Source organism: Copadichromis virginalis, linkage group LG22 (genome assembly GCF_057382275.1).
Source record: "Copadichromis virginalis isolate Kocher_CV1m ecotype Utaka linkage group LG22, C_Virginalis_male_GT1.1, whole genome shotgun sequence".
Taxonomy (NCBI): domain Eukaryota; kingdom Metazoa; phylum Chordata; class Actinopteri; order Cichliformes; family Cichlidae; genus Copadichromis; species Copadichromis virginalis.
Window position 1 is genome coordinate 32,604,528 of NC_140638.1, and position 26,434 is coordinate 32,630,961.

Below are 26,434 nucleotides of genomic sequence, written 5' to 3' on the forward strand. Positions count from 1 at the left end.
ATGCAAGATACTCTTTAAAAAGAAATACATACACATCCCAGAAGGTGCTGGTTATCCTGCCTGCCACTCCTTCACCGTAGTGTTTAATGGCTTGGGAAATTGCTGTTACCGGTGGGGCCTGGGCAGTACTGAGATACTGGGATGATGAACACCACCTGCTGTGCTTCACTTCAAAATGAACATTTGGAATCCAGGTCCGCAGTGTGCATCTGAAATAATAAACGGGGGAAAAGGAGGCCCTTTTAAGCTTAGACGGGGGGGGACCATGTTACTGTGTTGTTGTACTTAGATCGTATGAAAAGCCTCTATGTCCTTATATACAGTCTGTGTTTGCACTGCAGTGTAGGCTTACTGCTGTGTGTATGTGAGCAGCATTTCAAGGGCCAGAGTTTGTGGCCTCGAGCAAGTGTTTGGGATGCCGACAGTCTCATGGCCTGATCTTCTTTTGAAGTAAATTATACTTTCCTTAAAAGTTACATGGTTCCAGTTTTTGTCTTTCAGAGGAAGCTGCGGATCCATAGCTACATCACCCACGGAAAAGGTCAGGTATTCTGCAGGGCCAAATCTGTTAATGTCCCCGAACTCTAGTCTAATGAGTATATAACATATAAATTGGGGAAATCTATATATCTGATTTCTCTTTAATCCGTGAATATTTCAAGACATGCATTCGTGTCCAGGACGTTAATAGTCAATCATTTGTGCAACAATAAGCTTCTGTCCGGCCTCGTGTTGATGGGGATCCCCTCTGAACCCACCCATCCATTCCTCCACCCACTGGTGAAAGCGGGGAAGTTGAAACTGAGCGCACAAGGATCTGCGGACTGCCAGGCCCTGCTTTATTTAAAAAATAAAAAAAATAGAAAGACCCCAGGTCATTTTATTCATTATCGACGTTTACCGTGTACCTCATTTGTTGTACAGTGAATTATTTATCAAATAAAAATTCTAATATTTATCCCCTCAAATCATCAGTCTCCCGGCTGAGGAGCGATAAAGGAGTGGGCGGATGGGGGGGGCGCAGTAATCATTTAAGAAATCCCTGGTAGGACGCATGCGTGTGGATTTTGAAGAGCATACGCCATATTGAATTCCCGTAGGAATCGGCTAGCAAATTTTCGAGCTAGCGGTGTAAAAGGGGGCCACTTTATCAATGGTCCTAATTCGGTTTAATGTTCAAACGTGTCTGTTCTCGTAACCCCGGACAGCGTAGCGACCTTTGAAAGGTCCGAGAAGCGGCGCAGGTTCATCACGGGCTCGGAAGTGTTGGGGACTTGTCGGGGGGGTTACCAGAGAAAGAAGTTGAATGGATCCGAGGGTAGCTTGGATTCAGCCCGAACAGAAAGGACCTGCGAACGCCTTATGGATGCACGTCTGGGAGACCTCTCAGGGAGTACGGACTCTCTCCGCTCAGCAGCAGCTCCACAATCAAAACCACAACCAGTGTGTGAATTACGCGGTTTTAAAAAATGTGGCGACCGCCGTGGCTTCGAGCAAGAGCATCTGCAGCAGCAACGGTAACGTTACAGGAAGCCTGAGCAACGGCAGCAGCCATCGTAGCATCACGAACGGCGCTGCACACAGTAGTAGCGGTAACGGCAATGCGATTCCTCCGCTAGGGAGAGCACTGTCCAACAGGAACGTACACAACTCTTTAACCCCGTCGAACATCAGCGAGCCAGGTGAGGGGAAAACTGCGTCCCATAAAACGGGATCTGCCTCGTCGTCTTCGCAGGAATCCGGGACGGACAGTCCCCCCTCCAGCTGCTCACTCGAGAGGACTATGGATAGAAATGTTACGGGGAGTATTAATAATAACGTCGGGGGTGCCAACCTGCTCTTCAACTTGAGAGACAGCATGGACAATAATGTCAACCTTTACCATCACCGTCACCCGCAGGAGCACCAGGCTTTCAAGTTACAGCAGATTTGCGTGAACCAGCATCAGGTTCACCCCTCTGTACCTATTAATCAACCACACAGTCACCACCCGGGCCGAAGGAAAAGTGACAACAAGGCGAGCACTTATGGGATGAATTATTCGATTTCTAACTGCACTAATGGCAATTATGCGAGCACTTGCACGCCCTGGAAGACGAGGGAGTACAGCCCAGGGGTACTCGGGTGAGTGACTTAACCGCATCGCTGATTTGTGGTGAAATAAGCTGTAATAAGTTGACAAACGTCTCCTGACGCTGTCGTCTGTTTGGCAATATAAACCGTATAGTTATATATTATACTCTTGTTTTGCAATGCAGTTGGATTATGGTGGTACACTGAGTACTGGAGAGTAAGCTGGACATTTTTCTTCTTGCCGTTGGCTGATTAGCTAACCGTTACAGCTGCGTAAAGGCAGCCGCAGACGGCCAGAAAAAGACCGGAAGTGCCGTGATTTGGTATTCAGAAGGTTAAACTGGGCCGTTACCGAACACGATAATTCCAACAAGCTGTCGAGCCCAACTATTAAGTAAAGCAATAAAATGTATTCTGAAGTGTTGAATAATGTGTTGGCGTGAAGCGAGTTTGAGTAGATTTTCTTAATGGTTTATTTATTTAGAAGGTGCCGACCGGATACGCTGCTTTTAAATGTAGTCCGTTAGTTAGCCTAAACGAGGAGCCTAAAGCTAATTTACCCAACGGTTTCCTATGCAGGCTGGACTTAACGGGAAAAACTGTTTAAAACAGAATTACAACCTTTTTATTCCTCCAGTGAAATGTAATTACACAGAACTAGAAATTAAATATGATAATCTATTTACAACATTTTTTTTGTTGACGAGGTTGAAACCAGCTTAATTTGAACGATATGGACAACTGCACTTAACCTGTTAGCAATCTGCTGTGGTGAATCCGAAAAGTAATCTGGCAATCTGACAGTGAGCGTGGGAGGTGAAACCTGCGAGATTAATTCTCAATATTGACTGTTTTAAACATAATTCGATACAATTTGTGGGGGAAAGGACTAGTTATGTGCAAGGTACGTGCTTTAGTTCAGAATTAATTACCTTTGTGCCCAAGTTAATTTGGGTGCACTCCCTATTTGCAGAGATCTGCCAATATGACATAACATACAGGGTGGATCCCAGAGTACTGAAGTATGATTAAAATCAGTTTCCAGGAACTCGCTTTAGCCACAGATTAGCTATATTTTCTTAGTATTGAGTTCACCTAAAATTAATGTCTATAAATGGTAAATAACGGTTGTTTAAATTTGCAATATCTGCATTGTTGGTGTAATAAAAACACTAACTGAATAGCTTTTGATTTTCAAGTATAACTGAGCACTAACCGAAGCCCTCCTGAAACAAATGAGCGAAGAATTTCTGAATGTGTTGCAGGAATTTGTGATATTTGTAATGGCTGCTTGCACCCATCTGGGACTCTTCTGTAACAACGAAACAGTGTTTGTCACGAAAGCAGTTCCACATGCGTGATGCAGAGTTTCCCAATTGCAGTGAAATCTAAGTGAGCTGAGAAATTTGAAGTTGTTAATGAATGTTTTCTTCTGAAACCACAGTGAATTTCATCTTGTAATTCGTGGTTCTACAAGTTTTCTGACACAAGTTTCAGCTTGTGTGCCGACTAGTGTTGCTTTGGTTTGCCTTCAGGGGTGCCCTTTAAAGTTCTGCACAGAGAGGGAGTTTCACTACAAACTGGAACAGTGTGAACATAAAAATACTTGTATGTTGTGGTGGAGTGTTTACTGTAAGATTGCTTGTCAGGGATGGCTCTGGTAATAGCTATTATTCTAACTGTGGGCTGTGTGGAGTGTAATCGTTGGACGGTTAGCATGGATACATGCTGGACTGACTGGTTTGCTGACAGAGTTTTCACCAAGGAGTGGGCCCATGGGGCTGAGTGCATTTTCTTCAGGGCTCTGGTAATTGATTGTGACAGTCCCCCCCTGTTCTGTATTTCACACTGGCATCGTGGCATGCATTCCTAGGAAAAAAAAAAAAAAGAATGGGTCAAACAGACTTCCTCTGTTCGAAGGCATTTAACTGGTCAGAAATCTGTACATTATGTGTGCCCTGCTGTCAAACACAAATCCATATCAACAACGGGCCTGGGAGACTCCCAGGCCTACTCTGGCCCTCCAGTGTTTTGCTTAAACCTTGGTCAATTTCCACTCAAAACCTCAGGTGTGTGTTGTGCCGTTGTCTTTCCGTAAGCCAAATGTATTCAGTGAAGATGAGTATTCTGCAAAGCATAGCTCCTCTGCACGTTGACCACTTTAGTTCAGGCTTATTTTTGGCCTGGTGGTTACAATATGGGGCAGGGCTACAGTTAGCCGAATCTATGATGGTTAAATTGGTACTGATCTAAGAGACTTCTCATAAAGGCATAGAAAAACTTATGTTTTGTCTTTTTAACAAAAACCAAATATATCAAATTATTTCAGTTTGACTGTTACTGAAGCAGGCAGGTTTAGCAACGTGGTTTTACAAAGTTGCAATTTCAAAATATATTTATATCAATAAAATCAGATCAATAAAATAACAAAGTAACATCTACGCAGCTTTTTTTTTTATTTTATTTTTTTAGTTTTTTTATTTAAAAGAAGGAATCTTAAAATTTTTGCGACACAGCCAATTACAGGTGGTCAGATCAGTCTAAATGACCCAACCCCAACCCCAACACTGGTATTGGATTGATACTAGCGGAATAGGATTGATCGTTTGTTTGTATTCTCCGAGTTCAGTATGTAGCCCACTGAACTGTGTTAACGTTTTACTTTTGGGGGAAATGTAAGAAACCCCCTCAAAAATCTCAAACATCCACTATGAAAAATTAAAATGTTCAGTTTACAAATTATTGATAATTAATCTCATAAGTCATGACACAGTGTTCTCCACTGCATAAGCCGTTTGATGCACTAAACGTATCAGTGTCTGCAATATGGCTGCATTTCCTCGGTATTGGATCATAACAAAATTTGCAGTATCGCACAGCACCACAGCTGATGCATATGGGCCAGCGACACTGGTTAATGGCATTTTATTTTCCAGTATGTTGATATCAGTCAACAGGGTCACTGCTAGCTAATGGATTCCTAATTTAAAGTGGGCCCATGCTAGTCTAATGTGCCGTCAGCGATTTCAAATAAAATTTGCCTAGATGTCCAAAGAACATAATATGCAACTGTTAAATGTAAATCTTACTCCACTGGAATATTACCCATTTTAATCACTTTAACAATATAATATAAAACTTACTGTCTGAAAATACTTGGAGACCTAAAATTCTTTTCTCATTGTCTCACATATGTAATGCTTCAATGATAGAAACGTTAAACAAAGTTTGAGGTCAGTTTATGTACCTCTGTGACCTGAAAGCTTGGCCTCAGATGGTTTTAAACACACTATTTTTTTTTTCTACTCCTGGCTCTCTATGATGTCAGTGAGAGCAGATATCCCCAATATGGTCATCTCCCAGCCCTCCCACCTGCTGTTCAAACCTTCTGTTCACCCTTCAGACAGAGCATGAACTGGGGACCAGTGTAAGATGATTAAGGATTATATTGATGTGTGAATTGTGAAAAGCTAATCTGGAGTCTGAGAATAAGAATACAAAGCTGGAACTGAGTATAAGTCCCCTTACATGGCAGCTTATTTGGGATAATGCGCTTTCTCAAATGACACTGTGGTGCAGAGAAGAAGCATTACTCGTGATCTGGTTTTACCGGGATGTTACAGAGTGATGCTTTTTTGGGGGTGGGGGCTGTCATCAATCACTTGTAGAGTTGAGGTTCATTAGCAACAGCTGATACAATCCGCCACCTGCCGCATTTGTCATATTAAACACTGAACATGACGATCAGTACCTGCTAAAATGAGAAGCCACTTCCTGAAGGTTTTGAACCCTGTGACACTCTTGCAAGTCGAAGTTCATTTTCATTAGGGAAGCTTTCATTAGTGCTGTAACACTACCAGGCTGAGGTGCATATTCATTACACCTTGAGATCTGCTTGTGGCATCGATTATGCTGTTGCAGTGTTTCTCAGTTTGCAGTGTCCATGTAATCATGAGCTTTGTTAGTACATGTATACATCGGCAGTAGCAGTGTGAACCTTTCCAGAGCAGTGACCACGTAGTTGGATTATTTTTAGTTCATTCTTGTACTTAACCCTTATTTGTCCTTTTGTCCAGACTCCACGAAGAGGTGATGGATTTCTACAAATACATATCTCCTCGGCCGGAGGAGGCAGCTATGAGGAAGGAGGTGGTGAACCGGATAGAGGTGGTCATCAAGGAGCTGTGGCCTACTGTTGATGTATGTTACGCATGCACACGCACACATGTTTGTTTGGATCAGCATAAATCAGAGACTTCACCGATATCCTGTCAGTGTTCCTAAATCATAGCTGAAACTATCAAATGTTTCAATACAGTACAGTGTCTCCCCCCCCCCCCCCTTTTTTTTTTTTTTTTTTTTTAAATAATTATTATTTTATTTTTTCTTTCTCTGTCTGGGAAAAAGACGCTACCTTTGATCTTTTTGGGCCGCAGCTGGCAGTCTTTGAAACTAACCTGGATCCACAGCAGGTGGAGCACCAACTGTTTGTTTTTTAACTGTGCACATCTATGCATACCAGCCTTGCTCTCACTACACCCTCCTTTAACAGCTGTACATTTTAATTCAATGATTTTATTATTTAAAGGAACATGCTTAAATTTTGAAAATTCGGCTAGTGCTTTTTAAAAACTATTTATTTTTGACTGAATAATTTCATTAGGCTACAACCCTTAAAAATGAGCTTAAATTAGGCACAAACATTTCAAAAACTATAAAGACAAAATGTATTAATATGACATTTGAAATATCACTGGACAAGAGATGACATCAGTTATTGCGATCAGGAAGTGTGATTGGGCGTGAGAGATTAGTCAGCTCGGATGTTTTTTGGCCAGGTTTAGTGACTTAATTACCTGGCAGCGTCACAGGACCGTAGGTGTGCACGTCCAAGTTTCAGTCTGGCACATGTCACCCCTCCTCCTGTTAAACCGCAAGCTAACAAACAGACTCCTAGTTTTAATTTTCTAAATAACAGACAGACGTGAGATTGGCATCGATCTCTTACTCACACTTTTGACCAAACTGTTCCTCTTTAACAAAAGTACTATGTGTCAGACCCAACAAAAACTGACCTCATACTACCACTGTTTTGTAGTTTCCTTAGAAGGAATGAGAACATAATTAACTAACTGGAAAGCAGTTATGAGACACTCTTTAAAACAGAAAAATTAGTGTCTGTACTCGCACTTGAGAGGTGTAGAAATGGTGATGGAGGATCTTGCAGCTGGTTGAGAAGAGTACAGCGAGGCGCGGTTGATGCACCGCCTCTCTCGTTGCTTAATCATGTAAAACACGCGCAGCAGTGATTTGTTGGCTGCCAGTCTTCACCACTTCTGCTGTGAGCCACATTGTCAGGTAAATGGATCAAGCCTCAGATTGTCCCAGCCTCCCTTTTCATTTCCATGTATTTACCCTGGCCTGTCGTGGTGCTTTTGCCTTGACGGAAAAGGAAATGACTCCGCTTCCTTTGGAGAGCATTCACTTGCAGCCCTCAAGCACAGCATTTTTGTTCTTTGCTATTGTGTACTTAATTTGGCAGCGTACTTAACTTGGCAGTGTTTACAGTCTCTGAAGTAGGGAGCCGGAAATGCCTAAGTCCTGGTCGTTTGCAAACATTTGAACTGGATATATACAGCACCACCGCAAATGAGCTAGAAGTGTAGTTGTTGCAAGTTGCCAAGCCCTTTATGGTTAAAATGTGATGTGAAGAGCTGTAACACGTCAGCTTGTATGCCATGAATGACAGTGATTTCGGTCATTTTCACACTTCTGTAACCATGTTTTACCAGGTCCAAATATATGGCAGCTTCAGCACAGGGCTGTACCTTCCAACAAGGTAAGAGCAGGATTTAAATTTATTCAGTTTTTAAATAGCCAACTTAATTTTGTTCCTGATTTGTTTTGCTGTGAGGTCATTTAAATTTTAGGACTAATGTTTGTTTAAATTAGTTCATGTATGTTTTTTGCCCTTAGTGATATTGACCTGATGGTGACTGGGAAGTGGGAGCGCCCGCCACTGCAAGAGCTTGAACAAGCTCTTCGCAAGCATGAAGTTGCCGACCCTAACTCCATTAAAGTGCTGGACAAGGCTACAGTAAGTAGAGACAAGCAGGTCGTGCTTCTCCACTCTGTGCCTGTGTGCACCTATAGCATGTCATTGCATTTGGGCCATCACACTGGAGCACAGCTGATTTATTGGTGGGACAATACTATCAGCCAATATTGGCTATTTTCTGCGTTCATAGCGGCCAGCAACTGATCCTTTATTGCAGCTGGTTGAGAAGACTTTAACGAGTTATTGGCTGGTATTTCTTAAAAAAAACAAAACAAAGAAAAACTAACACTTGATGGTGAAAAATGCTTTCTAATATATTAGTCCAAACTATCCCATAGGTTTAGTTGGATACCTGTTAGCTAGTCGAGTCGCACTGATTTATTGTTGGACCATAGATTGGCGACTTGCAAATCTAACTGTATTGTAGGGCTGCTCAATTAATCGAATTTTAATCACGATTACGATCTGGGCTTTCAACGATCATTAAAAATGACTGAGCCGATTATTAGCCCCTCCCTCATTTATCCGCGACACCTTAAAGGCCGGTCCGTGAAAATATTGTCGGGCATAAACCGGTCCGTGGCGCAAAAAAGGTTGGAGACCGCTGATTAAGAGGACCCGAGGGAAGCTCGGAAAGCTAAGCAGAAGTTATTTGGAGAGGAGAGTGACTGCCGTTGGTTGAAAAGAGAGGTAAAAAAAAAAAACTTCAGTGGTGTTGCACACTATTTTATATTATTTTTTTAAAGTCATTGTTAACCCTTTAAAGCCGGTCAGAGCAGCACGCTCCGTTTTGCGTAACTATTTTTAAATCCCTGTAGAACCTGAACCGTGTAAGCTAGCGCAATAATTTGTTTTGCATATGAAACCGGAGGAGTTGTACTTACATCTGATGCCATCAGCTTGTCCTCGGTCACGGTTTCCTTCCACATATAGCTTTGCAAAAATTGCATAAAAAGCGCTTGCAGGAACAAAAACATAATATTCCAGAAACACGCTTTGCCGTTCCTATCAGCTGTTCGTAACACTTCCCACAGTGAAATGATGCACCTGCTGTTTTCTTTGCAAATTTGCATCATAGGATTGTTTTTTGTTTTTCCTGCAGTATATAAAAATTGCTGTATCTCCAAAATAAAACTATGAAGACACTCAAAATAAATTTCCTGTGGTGGGAAACTATTTTTTGCAACTATATTGTATTTAAAGTTTTGAGGGATAAACCTCTTAAATTTCTCCAAGTAGAAATATATGTAAACAAAACAAAAGCGATTTTCAATTTTTTTTTGTAGTTTATTGCACTTTTTTGCAATTTATGTAATTACTATGCACTTAATGCATACATATTATTAAAATATGGGCTATAACAGTTGAATTGATGTATAGCAACTTGAAATAATATAAAAAATAATATAAGCTCTGGTGGACTTGGTTCTATAGTAGGTCTTAAAGGGTTAAATAAATATCGTCAAATAATCATGATCTCAATTTCAGTGAAAATAATCGTGATTATCATTTTTGCCATAATCGAGCAGCCCTACTGTATTGCCATTCACAGTGGCTGCTAAATGAAAAGCATGGTTTGTTGACACGATATCTGCAATTTCCTGGTTAGCAACAGAGTCCGGAGTAGCATAAAAGAGTATTTGAAGAAAATGGAAAACATAAATGAAACTCATAATAAACTTGATGGAAATCTGTTTTGTGGGCCTCAAAAAAAATCAGTTGTCAAATACGTCACATTGTTAAATCACCTGCTGTATCAGCTGGGCTCTACATGACATCTGTATCTTTATAGCTCAGTATTTTCTACAAAAGAAACTTGTGAAATGTTTCTACAGAAACAGACGGATTAATAAAGACAATTCAGAAAATTAACATAAATGTCAAAATTAAAAACTGCTTATTTCTCAGTAAGGAACTACATGATAAATTTCCACCCTGTGTATAAAATAGTAATTGATTGCTTTGGCCTAATGATAAAATGATAGTTCTTCACACTAACTAATAAATGCTTGTAGCTCCAGTAAAGAGAAATCAAGAGGAGAGCTGGAAGAAATCCAGGCAAACAAAATTTGCCACCAAAAAGCTCTTGTGCACTTCCAGTGCCCAGAAGTATAAAGCTTTGACTTATTCCCTTTAATGTCCACTTTAACCTGTGAGACACCATCAGTGTCGTCCATCTGTTTGCCTCACAGGTGACACATTTCCTGAGTTGTGGTGGACTTTCTGTCAATTTCTTTATTGATTAATAGTCTGCTGTTTTTTGGAAACCACTATGATGCGAATGCTGAAGTGCGTACTTTGTCTGCTCTTGTTCACCCAAAATGAAAACTTGCCGTCATCTGTTCAGCCGAGGTCAGTCATACTTTACTTATCGACTCATTTCGGTTCCACAGCAACTTCCCTTCATTGTGTCAAAGCCATCACTCTGCAGCTCGGGCTAATGTGTGCACCTACTTCGGAGGTGTTTATAGCTCCTATCCTGCAGGGATACATTTGAAAACAGCAACTCAGTGGCCCGCACAGTCGTCGTGTGGGCTGTGCACACAACCAGGCAAGCGACCACAGGCTTCAGTGCCTTCTTGACTGACATGATAATAAGTAGTTAATGGCTGAGTTTTCATTTTTGGATTAGCTTTTATTTCTAAAAGCTTGTCATTTGGGACAGTTGTTCCTTTTTTTCCTCTTTGTGTTCCAGGACACAGTGAGCATGTTTTTACAGAAAGACATGACTGTAGTGTTTGTTGAGCCATTTCACTTCATCTTTCAGGTGCCAATCATCAAGCTGACCGACCAGAGGACTGACGTCAAGGTGGACATCAGTTTTAACGTAGAGACTGGAGTCAAGGCTGCAAGCTTCATTAAAGGCTACATGAAGGTGAGAGGTGCCTTCAGCGCTGGAGATTTTACATGGTTGGCGATACAGACGGGGTATTACTTCATATATGTTTGTGTGTCAGAAAGATTACACACAAAACTAAGCCGTTTTTCATCAAATTTGACGGAGAGCTGGACAAAGCATGAAGTTAGAACCCATGCCATTTTGGTTTAAACCAGATCACTGTCCCTAAAACTGCAAATTAGATCAACGGCTTTGGTTGAAGATGCATTTGTGATTTGCGGACAGAGCTGGGATTCTGAAGCAAAAACACATGAAAGTCACTGGAAACTGTTTGACCTTTCTTTGATGATCACCCCTCCATCTTAAAGCACTCTCACAGGGCTTCGCTGGCTGCTGGCTGTGGATGTTTCTCCTATTTTTGCAGTAGCACAAATAACTACCCCACTCACACACTTCACCAGTCTGCTGCCTGGTTGTGGGCGCTGGCTTTATGGAGCTAGGAGTGGCCATGTTTGGTGTAGTGAAGGACTGACAAGTTGTTAGCTAAATGAATTAGCTCACAGCAAGGCATATTATTTGCTGTTTTTAACATGGGGACTTGCATTGCTGCTGCTTACTTATGAGCAATGTGTTAAATCGTACCAGGCACAGAGGGGGAGACTTAGTTATTTCCTATAATTTGTTGTCTAAAGTCAAACTTCATGGCTATGTGTAGTTCTGGTACTGCTTTCTTTGTTGACTTAGACCAGAAGGCAACAGTGCACAGTAGAAGGAATACACTCAGATGGAGGAAGAGAGCAGGAAAAGGTCATGTTTTCATATTTGAATTAAAAAAAAACCACTGGAGTCACATAATTGCTGTCTTGCAGTGAGGTGGAAATTGGAAATTCCCTCTTTGAATATAGCTTACCCAGCAGTTTAAACCATTACTCTTTACTTCACTCCAATCTTGTACCGGCTCATCTCATGTCCAAAGTGAAGCTGGAACAGAACCAGCAACATCGCTCCGTCAAGCCCCCATTTAACTCCGTCAGAGTCTGTGTCCTGCTGAAGCTCTTGTTGCTAAATCTGCACAGCAGAGGTGAGTTTCGCACAGAAATTCCTGCTCGAGTTTGATCCATGCCCACTTTAGTCACAGTTTTAGGAACTAATGCGGGAAAGGAATTCCAGGTGCCGCTGCTGCCGCGAGCTATCAGATTTTGTTGGGGCTTTTGTTTGGTGCCGTGGTTGCATGTTGGAACGGCGATCGCTGGGAATGCACGTCACAGCGAGAAAGCCTGCTGTTGACAACCACAAACTACACCAACCCAGAGAGCTGATGTTGTGAACATGTGGGTGTGACAGACTCGGTGCAGTCTTGTCATTGAAAGGTCACCTCAGAGTTGATTTTCACATGGTGGCCAGTAGGGGTGCAACGATACTCGTATCGATATTGAACCGTTCGATACAGTGCTTTCGGTTTGGTACGCATATGTATCGAACAATACAAAATTTTTCATTTATTTTATCAACTTTCCTTCTGACGATGCTGTCTGTGTTGAGCGCTCAGTGGATCTGCGCTCGACAGTGCAGCCTAGGCGGAGTAGTCGAATGCAGATTCACTGAGCGCAGGGCAAGCTAGCAAGACAGAAGTTAAGCTCTCCTTGCAACATGGCAAATTGAACCTCCCCCGCCCTCATTCAGATCTGGCGTTTGGAACTATTTTGGTTTTCATGTGGCGTATGACCCTGAAGGTAAGCGCGTCATGGACTAAAGTAAAACAGTATGTTGGATGTGCCACGCAATGCTTAATTACATGGGTGGGAACTAGTGTGTTAGCACAGTTAGCTCGTTAACGTGTTGGCGGTCTAGCCCCATGCACGGGGCTATCAGGGGTAGCTCGTTAACGGATATTTGCCGTGTTGTGGCCTTAACGTCATTTTAACGAGATTAACCTGAAAGCACTAGTGGGAACACAACGAATATGACTGCACATTTACTCCGACATCATCCTAGTGCAAAGACAAAAACAACAAGCATGCTACTAACTTGACGCGAGTCATTTAGACAGCCGTTAGCACATGATTCTCCTTATGGGGACCTGATATGTTTAATATGCTGCTGAGAATATAGCCCAGAAGAAGCGTATAGTATAGCTTTTATTTTGGAAAGAGCCATTTCTCTGTAATAAACTCTTTTCCACAGATGAGTGATTTCTCAATCAGATACAGGGCTTGCAAAATCTCTAGCCCGACGTCCCGGGGCTAGCGATTTTTTTCTGTCGCGCTACCAAAATCTATCTCTGCCCTGCCCGTCGGGCTATTGTAGGAAGGAAAAATATACGTCAATGCTTTTGCATTCTTTCGGAAATGTAGCTGGGTAATTATGTCATTGGCATCGGTGAGCCACTGTCAATATGTGACATATTGAAGTCGCGTTTGAATTTGCGCTTGTTTTTTGCTTTCACTTTGCAATCGTGCAAACTGTGTATAGAGAGCGACAGCACTGATTGGTGAGTGATGATAATTTGTGCACCAATTCCTCTGACATCGTCTTATCAATCGTTAGCTTACTATGCAAACATGACAAGTGAAATCTCCCGCAGCTTAAACATGTGAGAGGTTGATCGCGCAGAGAATCGCTGAGCTTATGTGAGTGCCTGTGTAAAAGCAGCAGGATATATATTTTAGTTCTGCTGAGCCAAATAAGACAGGTCAGGGTGAAGAAGTGACAGCCAAAGAAAAGCTTACCACAAAACAGAAAAGTTATGACAAATCAGACTATAAGGCAAAAAGAAAGTGCAGCTTTATGGTTTCATGGACAAAAGAATTTCTGTGGCTGCGATATGACGAGCTAAATAACCAGGGCTGCACATAAGTGGTCCGCAGGTGCGCATTCGCTGTCAAAATAAAAAACGCGCACAAGATAAGAAGTTGCAACGCGTGTTTGCGTACATAAGATTTTCAGGAGGAGGACAGACATTTGTTTAGAACTCTTAAAGATGTCGAAGAAGCTCCTTTAAGCAATTACTGTGATGTTCCTCCACCTCCAAAGAAATGTCAGGAGTCCGAACCACAAAAGCGTATTCTCGGAAAAGTAGTTGCAGGAGCTGGCTTCAAACAAATGATGAACGCACAGAGATGTGGTGCAGAATGTGCCGTGAAAATTTAATAAATGACAAATTAAAAAGGCATGAACGTGGGTTTTTTTTTTTTTTTTTTTTTTTTTTTTTTTTTGTATCGAAAAAATATCGAACCGAACCGTGAATTTTGTGTATCGTTGCACCCCTAGTGGCCAGGTGCCTCAGTGCATCCCGCAGTCTTGTTCTTACTCCTTAAAAGGATATTTGAAAAGTTGACAGCGCTCTGCTGCTCCACTGGCACAGATACACACATTCTGCCAGGAGCTTGTGCTGCCTTTTCAATTGGAAAATCAAAAAACAGGTCCCTCTGGATTATCACACGCAGCTCATATTGATAGCTTTTTAGAAAGTTTGGCCCAGTTGGCAGCTTGACAGTTGGAAGTCGGGGTTGTAACAATTCGTACATTGAACGACTGAAAGTTTCTGTATTTAGCTTCGTTGACTTGCTAATAAAACATTACTTTCAGTAGTAATTAGGGCTGCACGATTTTGCATAAAATGAGAATCACGATTTTTTTTTTTTTTGGCTTAGAATTGAGATCACGATTTTCTCACGATTCTCTTTTCCAGTATAAATATTTATTGCACTTATTAACTGCACATCAACTTCGTAACAGTTGAGACTGAACATAAAAACAATAAATCAAGGTTCTTTATTTGTCACATGCATAGTTATACAAGTATAACACACAGTGAAATGTAGCCTGACACGCTCCTCGACATGTGCAAAAATTGGGGGGGGGGGGGGGTGTAGAGGAAGAACAATATATACATACATACATACACACACACACACACACTGGGTGAATGTGCAGTAGTAGCAGCAAGCAGGTGAATTCTGTACATTAATATGAATAGACATCTGACTATTTTACAGGATAGACAATATAAACATATTTAAAATTAAAGGAATTGAAATGTACATTGTCCCTTGGTTTAGAGTGTCTGGAAGAGAGTCCTGTCTCAGTCAATTATAGATGATGTGAGAGGGCGGGTGTGTGTGTTTAGGGCACGGATGGCTTGGGGATAGAAGCTCCTCTTGAGTCTCTCTGTCCTTGCCCGGAAGATGCGGAACCTTCTACCAGATTGCAGAAGTTGGAACAGTTTGTTGCCAGGATGGGACGGGTCCTTCAGTATCTGCGCTGCTCTAGTCCGGCATCTCCTGGTGTAGGTGTCCTGAAGCGGGGGGAGAGCAATCCTGCAGCAGCGTTCTGCTGTACGGATCACTCTCTGGAGAGCTTTTTGGTCCTTCACACAGCTGTTCCCGAACCACGATGTCATGTTCTGTGTGAGGATGCTCTCCACAGCGCCTGTATAGAAAATCCTGAGGATCTTTGGAGAGACCCTGAACTTCCTCAGTTGTCGTAGGTGATACAGGCGCTGCCTAGCCTACATCAAAAAAACATAAAAACAAAAAATGCGGTACAGTCGTCGTCTTTTTTTCTTTTTCTTTTTTTTTCTTTTAAATCATTGTCATTTGGAAATGAGATCGCACATAAGTATGAATCGAGATTGCGATATTTTTTTTTTTCTTTTTTTTTTTTTTCTAACGATTAATCATGCAGCCCTAGTAGTAATCGTCTCTGTGTGCCTGCAGTGACTGTATAAGGATATCTGCTATTCTCAAATCAAATCACTTGGATCACTCAAATCATACAAAGCCAAGAACAAAAACGGGAAATAAAAAATTGACCATCCAAATTTTTAACAATATTTATGATGAATATAAGGAAAAGCATTATATAAGACACTTCTTATTTAAAGTTGACTTATTGATTTGTTGGATTCGTTTGGGCTTGTGTTCTAAGTGTTTTTTGTTTTTTTTGGGTGGTTTCTGAATCGAGTTAGTTTACAAGATTAAACTGCGTCACGTTCAAAGTTGTTCACCGTCGCTTTGGATCAAAGCACCAGCCTGTCCCTGAGTCATGAATTAGGCTGTTCTTTAGACAAAGATTCACACCCTTAATGAGATAATGATTGACGTGCTAGTCAGCCGCATCATTTCATCTCTTTACTTATAATGTAGTCTAGTCTCGTTTCTGACTCACAGTTCTACATATATCTCATTAGAAACCCTCTTTCTCCTGAGTGATTTATGTAGCTGGAGCCCAAGTCAATTTGTTTTTATCTGCGTTTACTCTTAAGATGCTGCGCTCTGGTGTTTTCTTACTTAATCTATAGTTTGAATCAGGCATTTTCATTCCACATCTGTCCCTGCATTTTGCTTTCAGAAGTATCCAGTGCTGCCTTACCTGATCTTCGTGCTGAAGCAGTTTCTGCTGCAGAGGGATCTAAACGAAGTCTTCACCGGGGGCATCAGCTCCTACAGTCTCATCCTCATGGTCATCAGTTTCCTACAGGTACAGGGATGTCATGTCACAACAGTTGAAGCGGCTTATGTTGTAATAGTACTGCTTGATAATATCGTGTGCGTATGTATGTATTTATAGTGGCATAAGCAGAAGTAGTTTATTAGCTGTTGTAGGACAACATAAAATCGAATCTTTATTAGTGAAGCAGTTGTCTCAAATACACCCTAATCCAGTCTCTTTCCTTTCTCTTCAGCTCCATCCTCGTATCGATCCCACCAACCCCAGTGAGAACCTGGGAGTGTTACTCATCGAGTTCTTTGAGTTGTATGGCCGTAATTTCAACTACTTGAAAACAGGGATTCGCATTAAAAATGGAGGCGCATACATAGCCAAAGAGGAGATTATGAAGGGCATGACAAATGGATACAGGCCATCCATGCTCTACATAGAGGACCCTCTACTTCCAGGTGTGTGTGAAATACCATCTGTCTCTAAACAAATAAGACTTTAAGCTACATTTTCAGGTTGGCATTTATGATCCAAAGAGAGGTCATCAGTGTGTCATACTATGTTTGATTTTAATTTTTAGTATCATTTGGTCTTCGTCTTAAGACTGGCACAGCAGCTAAATGTTTAAACCAATTACCGGTACTGTAAAGGTTTAAACCTGGATTGATTTGTTTAAAACAATAAAATGATTTTTAAAGATGCTGTATATATGTAAAACGGACATAAAATACAAACATTTGGAAAACTTTTTGAATACTTTAAGATATTTTTGCTATTGAAAGCTACACTTAGCCAGTTGGCTTTAATTTAGCTATGCTATGTTACTCTGGTAGTAGTTTGCAGTGTTAGATGATAAAGTAGCTTGAAAATAAAATGTTAATTCACTATCCTGATCAGCCCAGGGAGTGTATTAACTGGCCTTATGTTACTAAGCTGGATAGCTCACAGTGTTGGAGCTTAGCTTATATCTGTGTTAGAAGGCATGCTAGCATTAGCCAGAACAGAGCTAGCTTATAGTCTAATTATATTCTCCAAATGAAATGAAAGTCAGTCAAGAAAATACCCTGCTGATGTTATCCCAAGTTTGTCCTTGTCTTGAATCATCTACGCATTTGGCCAGAAGGGGCTTTTTTTTTTTTTTTTCCTGGTTAGCATTGGCTAACAGTATACTACTCGCTAATTTAGACAATTTGCTAAATACCCACTAAAGCAGCTAGCTAGTGTGGACTCTTTGGGGAGAGTGCCATCTATTTTCGGTTTTGTCTTGTGTTGAGAGCTGATATTTGCTGGCTTTAGTGATTAGTGTTCTCCTTTGGCTAACGTTAGCTTATTGGGGTGCAGGGAAGCTGAAGAAAAGCGTTGAGGCATTTAGTGTAGGGCCCAAATATCCCATTTCGCATTTCACTCACTGACGGTTTATTTTTTTAAAGCTTGTATTATACAAAATGCTGCATAGTGCACTTTAATCACATGTATTTTTATATAGCTCACTCCAATACTCTGTCCATTGTGTGTTGAATAATACATTTTAAGATCAGTCATGCTTTGCACATTTTGCAATTAAGTAACAAGTAGTCTAACAGCCACTAACAATTTTAGAAAATGTAAAACTTGGTTAAAACCGGTTAAATTGGTCTTTTTTAAAATTTTCCTCTCTTGTTTCCCCTCCACCTTGTAGGTAATGACGTGGGAAGGGGTTCCTACGGTGCCATGCAAGTCAAGGAGGTGTTTAATTATGCTTTCATTGTCCTGAGTCATGCTGTCTCCCCGCTTGCACAGTCATATCCCAACAAAGACTGTGAAAGGTTAGAATCCAAGCTATTTAAAAGTAATACTGACACCTTAGATAAGAGAAGAGCTTTTTTATTTAAATGTTTCTATCTTGTCCCTGCAGCACATTGGGGAGGATAATCAGGTTGACCAAGGAAGTGATCGACTACAGGGAATGGATCGTTAAGAAGTGGGGGGGCAGAGATTTGGTGCGACCGGACAACAGAGGTACAAATCATTGGGTTTCAAAACAAAATAGATGCAGTTTTCCCACTGATGCTATTAAATTGTCTCATTAAGCATCAGCTTTTTTTTTTTTTTTTAAAGCATGATATATATTCTTACCACTAATCCTATTTCTTTAGTGTCGCCTCCCAAAAAGCCTGTGTCGGAGCAAGAGAACTGTGTGCTGGGAGGTGGTGTTGGGTCAGATGAGCAGCAAAGGGATTCGGTGTCACCCCACAGCGCGGACTCTCCCATGTCCATCTCCAGCCCCCAGCAGCACTCGTCCGCCTCATCAGTGTCCTCACTGTCTGGGTCTGATAACGTAAGAAACCCCATGCAGGACGAGTAACAATGCACACGCTGCTTGTATTTCTGATGTAGTTCTTGAAAAATACCAAACAGTTTCTTCTGATTATGCACTTGACATCCAGCATAAAAGGATAATGTTGCCACACACATGACATAACTACATGCCTCTTATCCTTCTCATGGTAGTACAGCTTAATTTACTGTCATTTTATTCTAGTATTCAGATGGAAATCTGTTGTTTTTTTTTTGTTTTTTAAACAATGTCCTCTGCTTTGATCCATCAGGACTCTGATTCAGCGTTGCCATGTCCCCTCCCTCCACCAACCCTGCCAGCTTACCCGCCTTTCCCACCACTCGGCCTAGCTTTAACTCCAGGCCTCAACATGAGCACCGGCAAACCTGGCATGGGGGGACACCATCTGCTCATGCCTCCAGGTTCCCAGGTAGGCACGCAGCCGTGGCGACAAGCAGCAGTGATTGCCTGAATTAGCCTGAATTTTACATGTAAAATGGGATTATATGGTGGTTAAAATTTGGACTACAAATGAAGCATATTAAATCAGTAGGGTAGAGAACAAGACATAAAATGTGCAGGTTTTTGCAGATTTTTATTGCAGTATTCGATTTAAAAAAAACTAAACTACTAGATTTCCAATTTAAATTCTGCCTCTCTTTCCCCAGGCTCGCGTCCCACTGCCCGGTGGTCTAGCAATGCACTCCATGCCTGGCAGACAGGTGTGTATAGACACCGGGCTCCCCCCCTTCTTCCACATGCACCCCCCAGCCCATGCTCATGCCCCTGCCCCTTCCAGCCCCCAGCCTCCGCCCAGTCCCCACTCCAGCCACACACATAAGGTAGGCGCTGGATGCCACAACCACACTCAAATGTACTACTGAGACAACCTTGTCTCCCACACAGGGTTTCCACTCTGTCATTTCATTTCTTGTCTCTCTTCAGCGTCTTCATCCTATGTCACGTTTGTTATTTCTCATTTTATGCTGTCATTATTCTGTACAGGTTACATAAAAAATTCAATTGCTATTTGCGTTCCAATAACTAATGACATTGCTGCAGCTGTGATAGTGCTTAAAAACTGGTGATTTTCTTGTGCCTGCCTTTATGCTAAACCAAGCTAGCTTTCACCCATATGCACCGCATTGGTCGCTGCTGTTTATTGTAATTATTGGTCAATGTGGCCGCTGCATTACCCAGAGGGAGCCACGCCTCCTAATGCATGCACCATGAAGAGGTTTGGTTTTGATACAAATGCCAGACATCTATTTATGGAAATTAGTTTTCCATACCACATGCATAATATATCTAAAAGGGAATATGACAAAATCTGCAGCTGGCTTTTCATATGTTTTGGTGACGTTTAAAAAGTGGTGAGTGCTTTAAAAAACCGACTGCGAAATGTAAAAACTGAAGAGTTTACTTCAGCATTGAAATGACTCGTCTGTCCAATCCTGTGAGTCTTTATCGTTTGGAAACGTTCAATCAAAGAAGAGCACAAATAATACTGTGCGCTTTTTGTTTGTTTGTTTGTTTGTTTTGTTTTTTATTTTGTTTTGGGGGTTTTTTCCCCCATATTTGTCACACTTAAATGTTTCAGATAACTGGAGTATTAAAGGGGAAAAACCCATCCAAACCTACCTAACATTATGTGGAAAAATGAATTTAGTTTCACTAGCCACACTCAGGTCTGATTACTGCACGACCTGATGAATCAAGATATCACTTAAAACATATCCTGTGTAACAAAGTGAAGTAGGCTAAACGATCTTAACAGGCAACATATCATCATGCCGTGAACTAAAGAAACTCAAAGGATGAAACGTGGAGTCGTTGCCGTCTATTATTTTGGGAAAGGTCACAAAGACATTTCCAAAGCTTTGTGAATCCAGCCAATTAACTGTCGACAAATGAAGAGAACTTGAAACACTGATGAACTTTTCCAGAATTGGCTGGTGTGCCAAAAAATAGTCTAAGAGCCTCAAAAACTCATCTAGGAGGTCTCAAAAGAACCCAGAACAACAAATACAGAACTGCTGGCCTTACTTGCCTCAGTAAGAGTTCCTTAGGAAAAACAAACGCTGCCAACTAAAAAAACAAAACAAAAACGTTTGTCCCACATTTTTGAAAATATTCTGTGGACTGACGAGACAAAAGTTTAACTTTTTGTAAAGTTTGAGCCTATCAAACATCAGCTGTGGAACTAACACAGAATGTTATAGAAAAGATCATCATTGCAACAATCAAAACATGATGGTGCTAATGGTGTGATGGTCTGCAGCTGCTTTACAGCTTCAGGACCTGGATGACTTGTTTTAACTGAGCACCATGAACTCTAGAAAATCCAGAAAAATGTCCAACCATCAGTTTGTCTTCTGAAGCTTAAACACACTGGGGTTATAACCAGTTTTTTTTTTTTTTTTTTTTTTTTTTAATGGTTTTGGAGTGGACTAGTCTAAGTCCAGACTTCAGTCTGATTGAGATGCTTTAGCGTGTCCTTAAACAGGCCAGTCATGGTGGAAAACCCTCCAATATGTCTGAATTTAATCCTGGAAAGAAGAGTGGGCCAAATATTATGTTTCTGTCTAATATAAAAATTTATTTGATCTGAATCATGTGCATGTGACAAATATGCAAAACAAAAGAAACCAAGAAGGGGGCAAAGACTTCTTCACAGCAGTGGCAGCTTGTATATCGGTTCCTGCCTTCTAGCTCCAGCGTGCATTTATTTCTGTGTTGTGGTTTTGCTCATGTTTAAACACAGAGCAACCACAAAGACAAGTCCGCACACAAATCTGTTGGGATCACAGCCTTGATCCTTTTCCCTCAGTCTTCTTCTCGTCTCCATCTCTCTTCAGAACGGAGCCAAGTTCAACGGGAAGGGCTTCCACAATCCGCCACTGGTCAACAACGCTGTTATGGCTAACCGTGGATACGCGCAGCATCACCGCAACACTTGGCGACGCAGGAAGAGGGACAGCCTGCCGGTTAGCCTGAGCAGATAGAAACCTCTCCTCGCCGTTTCCTCCGTCTCCTCTCCGACTGCATGCCGTGGCTCTTCGTTCGTCTTGAAGGAGGATGGACAGGCAGACAAGAGGACCAGAGACCAGCAGTTTTTACTCCGAGGGCTCCTCAACATGGAACAGCAGCCCTCAGCTCTGCATCTTCCTCCTCTCTGTACCTTCCCTCCCCTTTTTCTTTTCTTTTTTTTGCATGACTTTAATTCCATTTTTTTTCAGTATTGTGTCTTCCTTCTCTGCGTTCAGGTCGGTTTACTTTTTTGGAACTTGGCATTGACAGTATTGCTAAGCTCACTTGACCTCATCTCGACCCTTGCAGCCAAGCTGCCCACGGTTTCCTTTTTACAGTTAATACACTTAAAAACAAACGTTTTTTTCTCCATTTTGTGCAATAATGTTATTTTTCTTTTTGAAACTAAAGTAAGAGCTTATTTAATTTCGTGTGTGTGTGTATATGTAAAGGCATTTTTATACTGTTATTTTATTTTTGTAGAGTTTTAAATTTTGTTTACGAAACCTTTCCCCAGGCAGCATCTCTAAAGTGTGCGTGTGTGTGCGCATCTCTCCATCAGGTTGAGATGGACCCAGGTTGAAACTCCCCCCTCTTCTTCTCTCCTCTTTAAATGTGGTCTGCTCAAGGGAAGCCGTATCAGAAAAGCATCATCTTGGCATTTCTGATCATTTCTCTTCACATGTTTTCTGAAAATGGGCGAGGTGGGCAACAAAAGGGGGAAAAAAATTCCCTATGGAAGTTTTGTTCCTCGCTCCAGTTTTTCTAAGGCATGCTGAGGGGAAGTTGAGGGAATGAAACTCTGCCCTGGGATATCCTTGAAGCACAGGGAGAGGCTCAAGTTTTGTGGCCACCTGAGGATTGTGTGACTGCGCGTATCTGTTTGCGTCTCTTACGGGAATGTGTCGTTGTCTCATTTTGTCGTTTGGGGAGAGAAGGCTGGCAAAAGAAGGCTGGCCTGATAGCTTTGTCTTGGCCATATCTCTCTCCGCCCGGAGGATTTTCAGCCTGTTTTGTTTAGGCTTTGTGTTCATTTTTTCTTTTAAAGTTGTTGTTGTTGTTGTTGTTAATATTTTTTGTAGGAGCATTGGGGGCCACGAAGGCAACAGCTTATCTGACTTGAATTAGAAGATCAAGAATGGCGGGCAGAAAGTCACTGAGCTGTGTCAGAGGGGGCGTGGCTGTGGAAAATCTGATCCCAGGGCTGAGGTCAGCTCTCGCCCGCAGCTGTAAATTAGCGCAGACCAACACTTTAGATGCTCAGCGATAAGGTTTCTCTCCTTTTTTTGTGGTCCTGGACAAAGGAGGAGGGAGCGAGGGTGGGGGCGTGGGGGGTTTCTTCCTGAACCAAGGACCCTGAGTGAAGGGAATTATATTTTGATTCCATTAAGGAATCTTGTGTGTATTCGATTGCCAGGTACTTCCGCTAATTGTTTGCAATGCCTTTCTTTGTGTTTACTCGGGGTGTGTATGTGTGTGTACCACGTTTTCCTGCGAGCACACCGCGCCACACAAATACACACGCTGTCGAAGGCTGTGACTCGCCCAGAAACACTACACATGCCGGTGTTATTACTATGCAAGTGGATTCTTCTAATTATTGTGTCAATTCTTGTATTTTATTTTTGGGGTTATTTTTTTCCCATTGACAAAAAAAGCAAAAAAAAATGTATCCCAAAAAAAAAAAAAAAAAAAAAAACACTCACTGCTTGTTGGACTAGAGTGATGTTACTGACTGTCAGACTTCTCAAGCCAACACATGTAAACTCTAGCCCCCATCCCCTGACCCCCACCCGTGCCACAACTCCCTTGTGTTTGTATGAAGGCCATGATGTGTTTAAGACCCAGTATTTCTGCATCTTGTCAGTCAAATGTAAGGAACAAGGGGGATGTTAATGTCAGTGGTCGGGTCTGAGTCTGTGTAGTGTGTGACATAGTGAAACGTGTGTGAGAAAGACTCGTGACTCGCCACCACAGTTGAATTTTTCTTTTTCTTTGGTAATCGTACGCCCGACCGTTCACGAACGAGCGCCACCCACAGAGCGACTTGCTCTCTGCGGGTGCTCTTCGCAAAGGGCCAAAGTGTCCGTCAACAATTCCTGACTTTTTCTTACTTGCACGCATTCACTGCTGTTGCACTGTTTTGTTTTGGGGTTTTTTTTGTTTTGTCTTTTGTTGTTGAACCATGGCAGCTCGGATCTGTCGGTCAGAACTGCACAGCAGGTTTGCTGTTTTGGCCGATAGGTCACAGGGCAGAGCTGATTACGAGCTAATCATAACCTCCAGCTTACAAATTCCTTTCATACTTAATAAATTTGACCAGAAAAATCAAAATCATTGACCAATGGAAAGGGTGAGAAGTTCTTGATGTTTTCTGGCGTATACACTCTCACCCTATTATTCCCTATTACATTTTTTTATTTTTATAGATAATTTTCCGTCTGTAGGGTAATAATCAGAATTGAACATTCAGCACTGACTTTCATGCAGTTGTAGGCCAATAGTAATTTGATAACAAGAGGAATGAAGTTACCCTTTCAAACTGAGATTCTTACAGCCGCGTTTTGCTTCTAGAGCTCAGAACCAGCAATGATTTGAGACAAAAAAAATTAAATTGGGGATCGAAAGCTGTTGGCTCTGTTAGAGTTGCCTGCAATCTTAACAGCAAAGACTGACATGCAGTATCCAAGGAAGTCTATGGAATAAAGAATTGTGCATCTCAGCGGTCCGGTGTAGCCAACTCACCCCGTCTACTTTCCTTTGTTCCTTTTTCCTCACCAGAGGGTCAAAACAATTAGGTCAAAGCTTCAGTTGCGCTCTTCCACATTGTCCTGACTTCTCCCGATGGTTTTAAAAGTGAGGCGGAAAAGGAAGCGAGGAGAGTTGGATACTTGACTTGGACCGCTGAGATTTTGCCATACACATGTACATGTAGATGCAATGTAATATTAACACCCCCCCTCTTCATTGCAATACAATGAGGGATTTTAAACTGGTGGCTGCTGTTCAGAGAAAGATGGCAGCCCCTCAGTGTCCTGGCTGATTCATGTGAGCAGTGACCCTCGAAATGGACACCAGTGGCCAGAGGGAACCACTGCCCAGCTTTTCTTTTTTTCTTTTTCTTTTTGTTCTTTTTGACATTTTTATGTAAATATTTTTTTTCTATTTTATTTTTTAATAAACATTTTAAAACTGCCAGTCTGTGTGTGGGTTTGTCTATTTGATTTAAGTGTGAGTGACGGAGTCACACAAGCCTAGGAACCGGTTTGCAACCACCAGTTGCTAAGAAAACATGAATATTCCTCGATTTCTGCGAGTTTTCGAGTGGTTGCTGGGAGAAATTGGTTGAAAAGGTCACGCCTGGATTGAGTGGAAGATGTCTGCAAACACTAAATAATTGCAAAGTGGTAGTGAACCTGAAAAGTGCTACGTACACAGTCTATAGTGACCATTTGCCTTCCAAGTAAAAGTTGCCCCTTTTGAAACTGGTTTCTGCTCTAAGGCATAATTTGATTTTGAAGTCAAAATAAGTTTCCTGTTTTGCACTTTAAGTTTCTCTCCCTCTTTGTTAGTGAGTATATGCAGACAGGTCATCAAGCGCCTCAATTTGCTATTGACCAAAGCAGTCACAAGGTTTTTGGTGTAGCATCCTCTTTGTAACAGATTTCAGTGACAGCCAGCAACCAGTCTCTAACTGGTGGAGAACGGGGATCTTTCCAGGACCTTCCCATGGTGTTCCTGACACATCTATAGACCTGTGCAACTGAGGCCTAAGGTGATGGTGTAAAGAGATTACTCCATGTTTCACAAGGTGGTAAGAGCTATCTACAAAGTAACCCATTTGTAGCACCGTGGCAACCGTACAGTCTTTGGTTTGTGACTTGTGATTGACAATGACTTATTAGCCAATAAGCGAATGATTTCATAGCACAGAATATGAAACATGGTATGACCTACATTTACTAAACAGACTTTATTTTCATTCAATATTCCTTCAAACGAATGACTGCGCCCCGAAGCTCAGCAGAATAATGTTTACAGAGATAAAGTTGGAAAGCCAATTTCCCATAAACTTGTACAGGACTGGAGGTTTTTTTAGCAACCATAGATCTCCATCTGGCACCCTTTAGGTAGAATGCAGATTTAACGTATTTCTGGATTAATTTCTCTAACCCAGAATGTACAGTTGAGGCCAAAAGTTGATATACACCCCACATGGGCATCGGAGTGAAAGTAATTTAGAGCTTTTAACAATTTCTGTGATCAGTTCTTTTTCCAGAGTGGAACAATTGTACAGCATACATCTTTGCTCATTTTAAAAATGAAGACTTGGGTCCACAAATTTGACTTTATTTTGATTTTCTCTAATCCACACGAGGTCCCGGCTCAAAAGCCACAACATAAATATGGAGACGAACACCAGAATGTCAACGCCAAGATGTTTTATCTTAAATTACATAGCAAGTGGGCTGAAATACCTGGTACACCAAGGCAAAGACTAGTGAGCCTCCCTGAAAGCCTGTCTCAGGTGTGCCTTTACCCACACCTGACTAGGTGTGGTCAGTTAGCAACAGCTGGACACTCTTGCACTGCCGCTGCAGAGGGGCGTAACACCTCCACCCTCGAAAGGGTTCCACTAGGACCCCTGAATGAATTAAAAGCCCCTCTGAAGCCT

At 41.7% G+C, this 26,434-nt stretch overlaps 1 protein-coding gene across 2 annotated transcripts; it reads left to right on the top strand.

Annotated features, from left to right (window-relative positions):
• Window positions 1-1,069: 1,069 nt before the first annotated feature.
• Window positions 1,070-24,957, top strand: tent4a (terminal nucleotidyltransferase 4A). 2 transcript variants are annotated; one of them, XM_085445484.1, is made up of 13 exons: window positions 1,070-2,124; window positions 6,150-6,273; window positions 7,866-7,912; window positions 8,050-8,170; window positions 10,899-11,006; window positions 16,323-16,451; window positions 16,657-16,870; window positions 18,091-18,217; window positions 18,307-18,410; window positions 18,548-18,729; window positions 19,001-19,159; window positions 19,398-19,571; window positions 21,588-24,957. In XM_085445484.1, the coding sequence occupies exons 1-13, from the start codon at window positions 1,307-1,309 to the stop codon at window positions 21,732-21,734; spliced, it is 2,454 nt and encodes an 817-aa protein (XP_085301610.1). In that variant the 5' UTR covers window positions 1,070-1,306; the 3' UTR covers window positions 21,735-24,957. The 2 variants fall into 2 exon arrangements, with proteins under 2 accessions (XP_085301610.1, XP_085301611.1); XM_085445485.1 differs by having other exon boundaries at window positions 19,398-19,451.
• The last annotated feature ends 1,477 nt before the right edge of the window (window positions 24,958-26,434 follow it).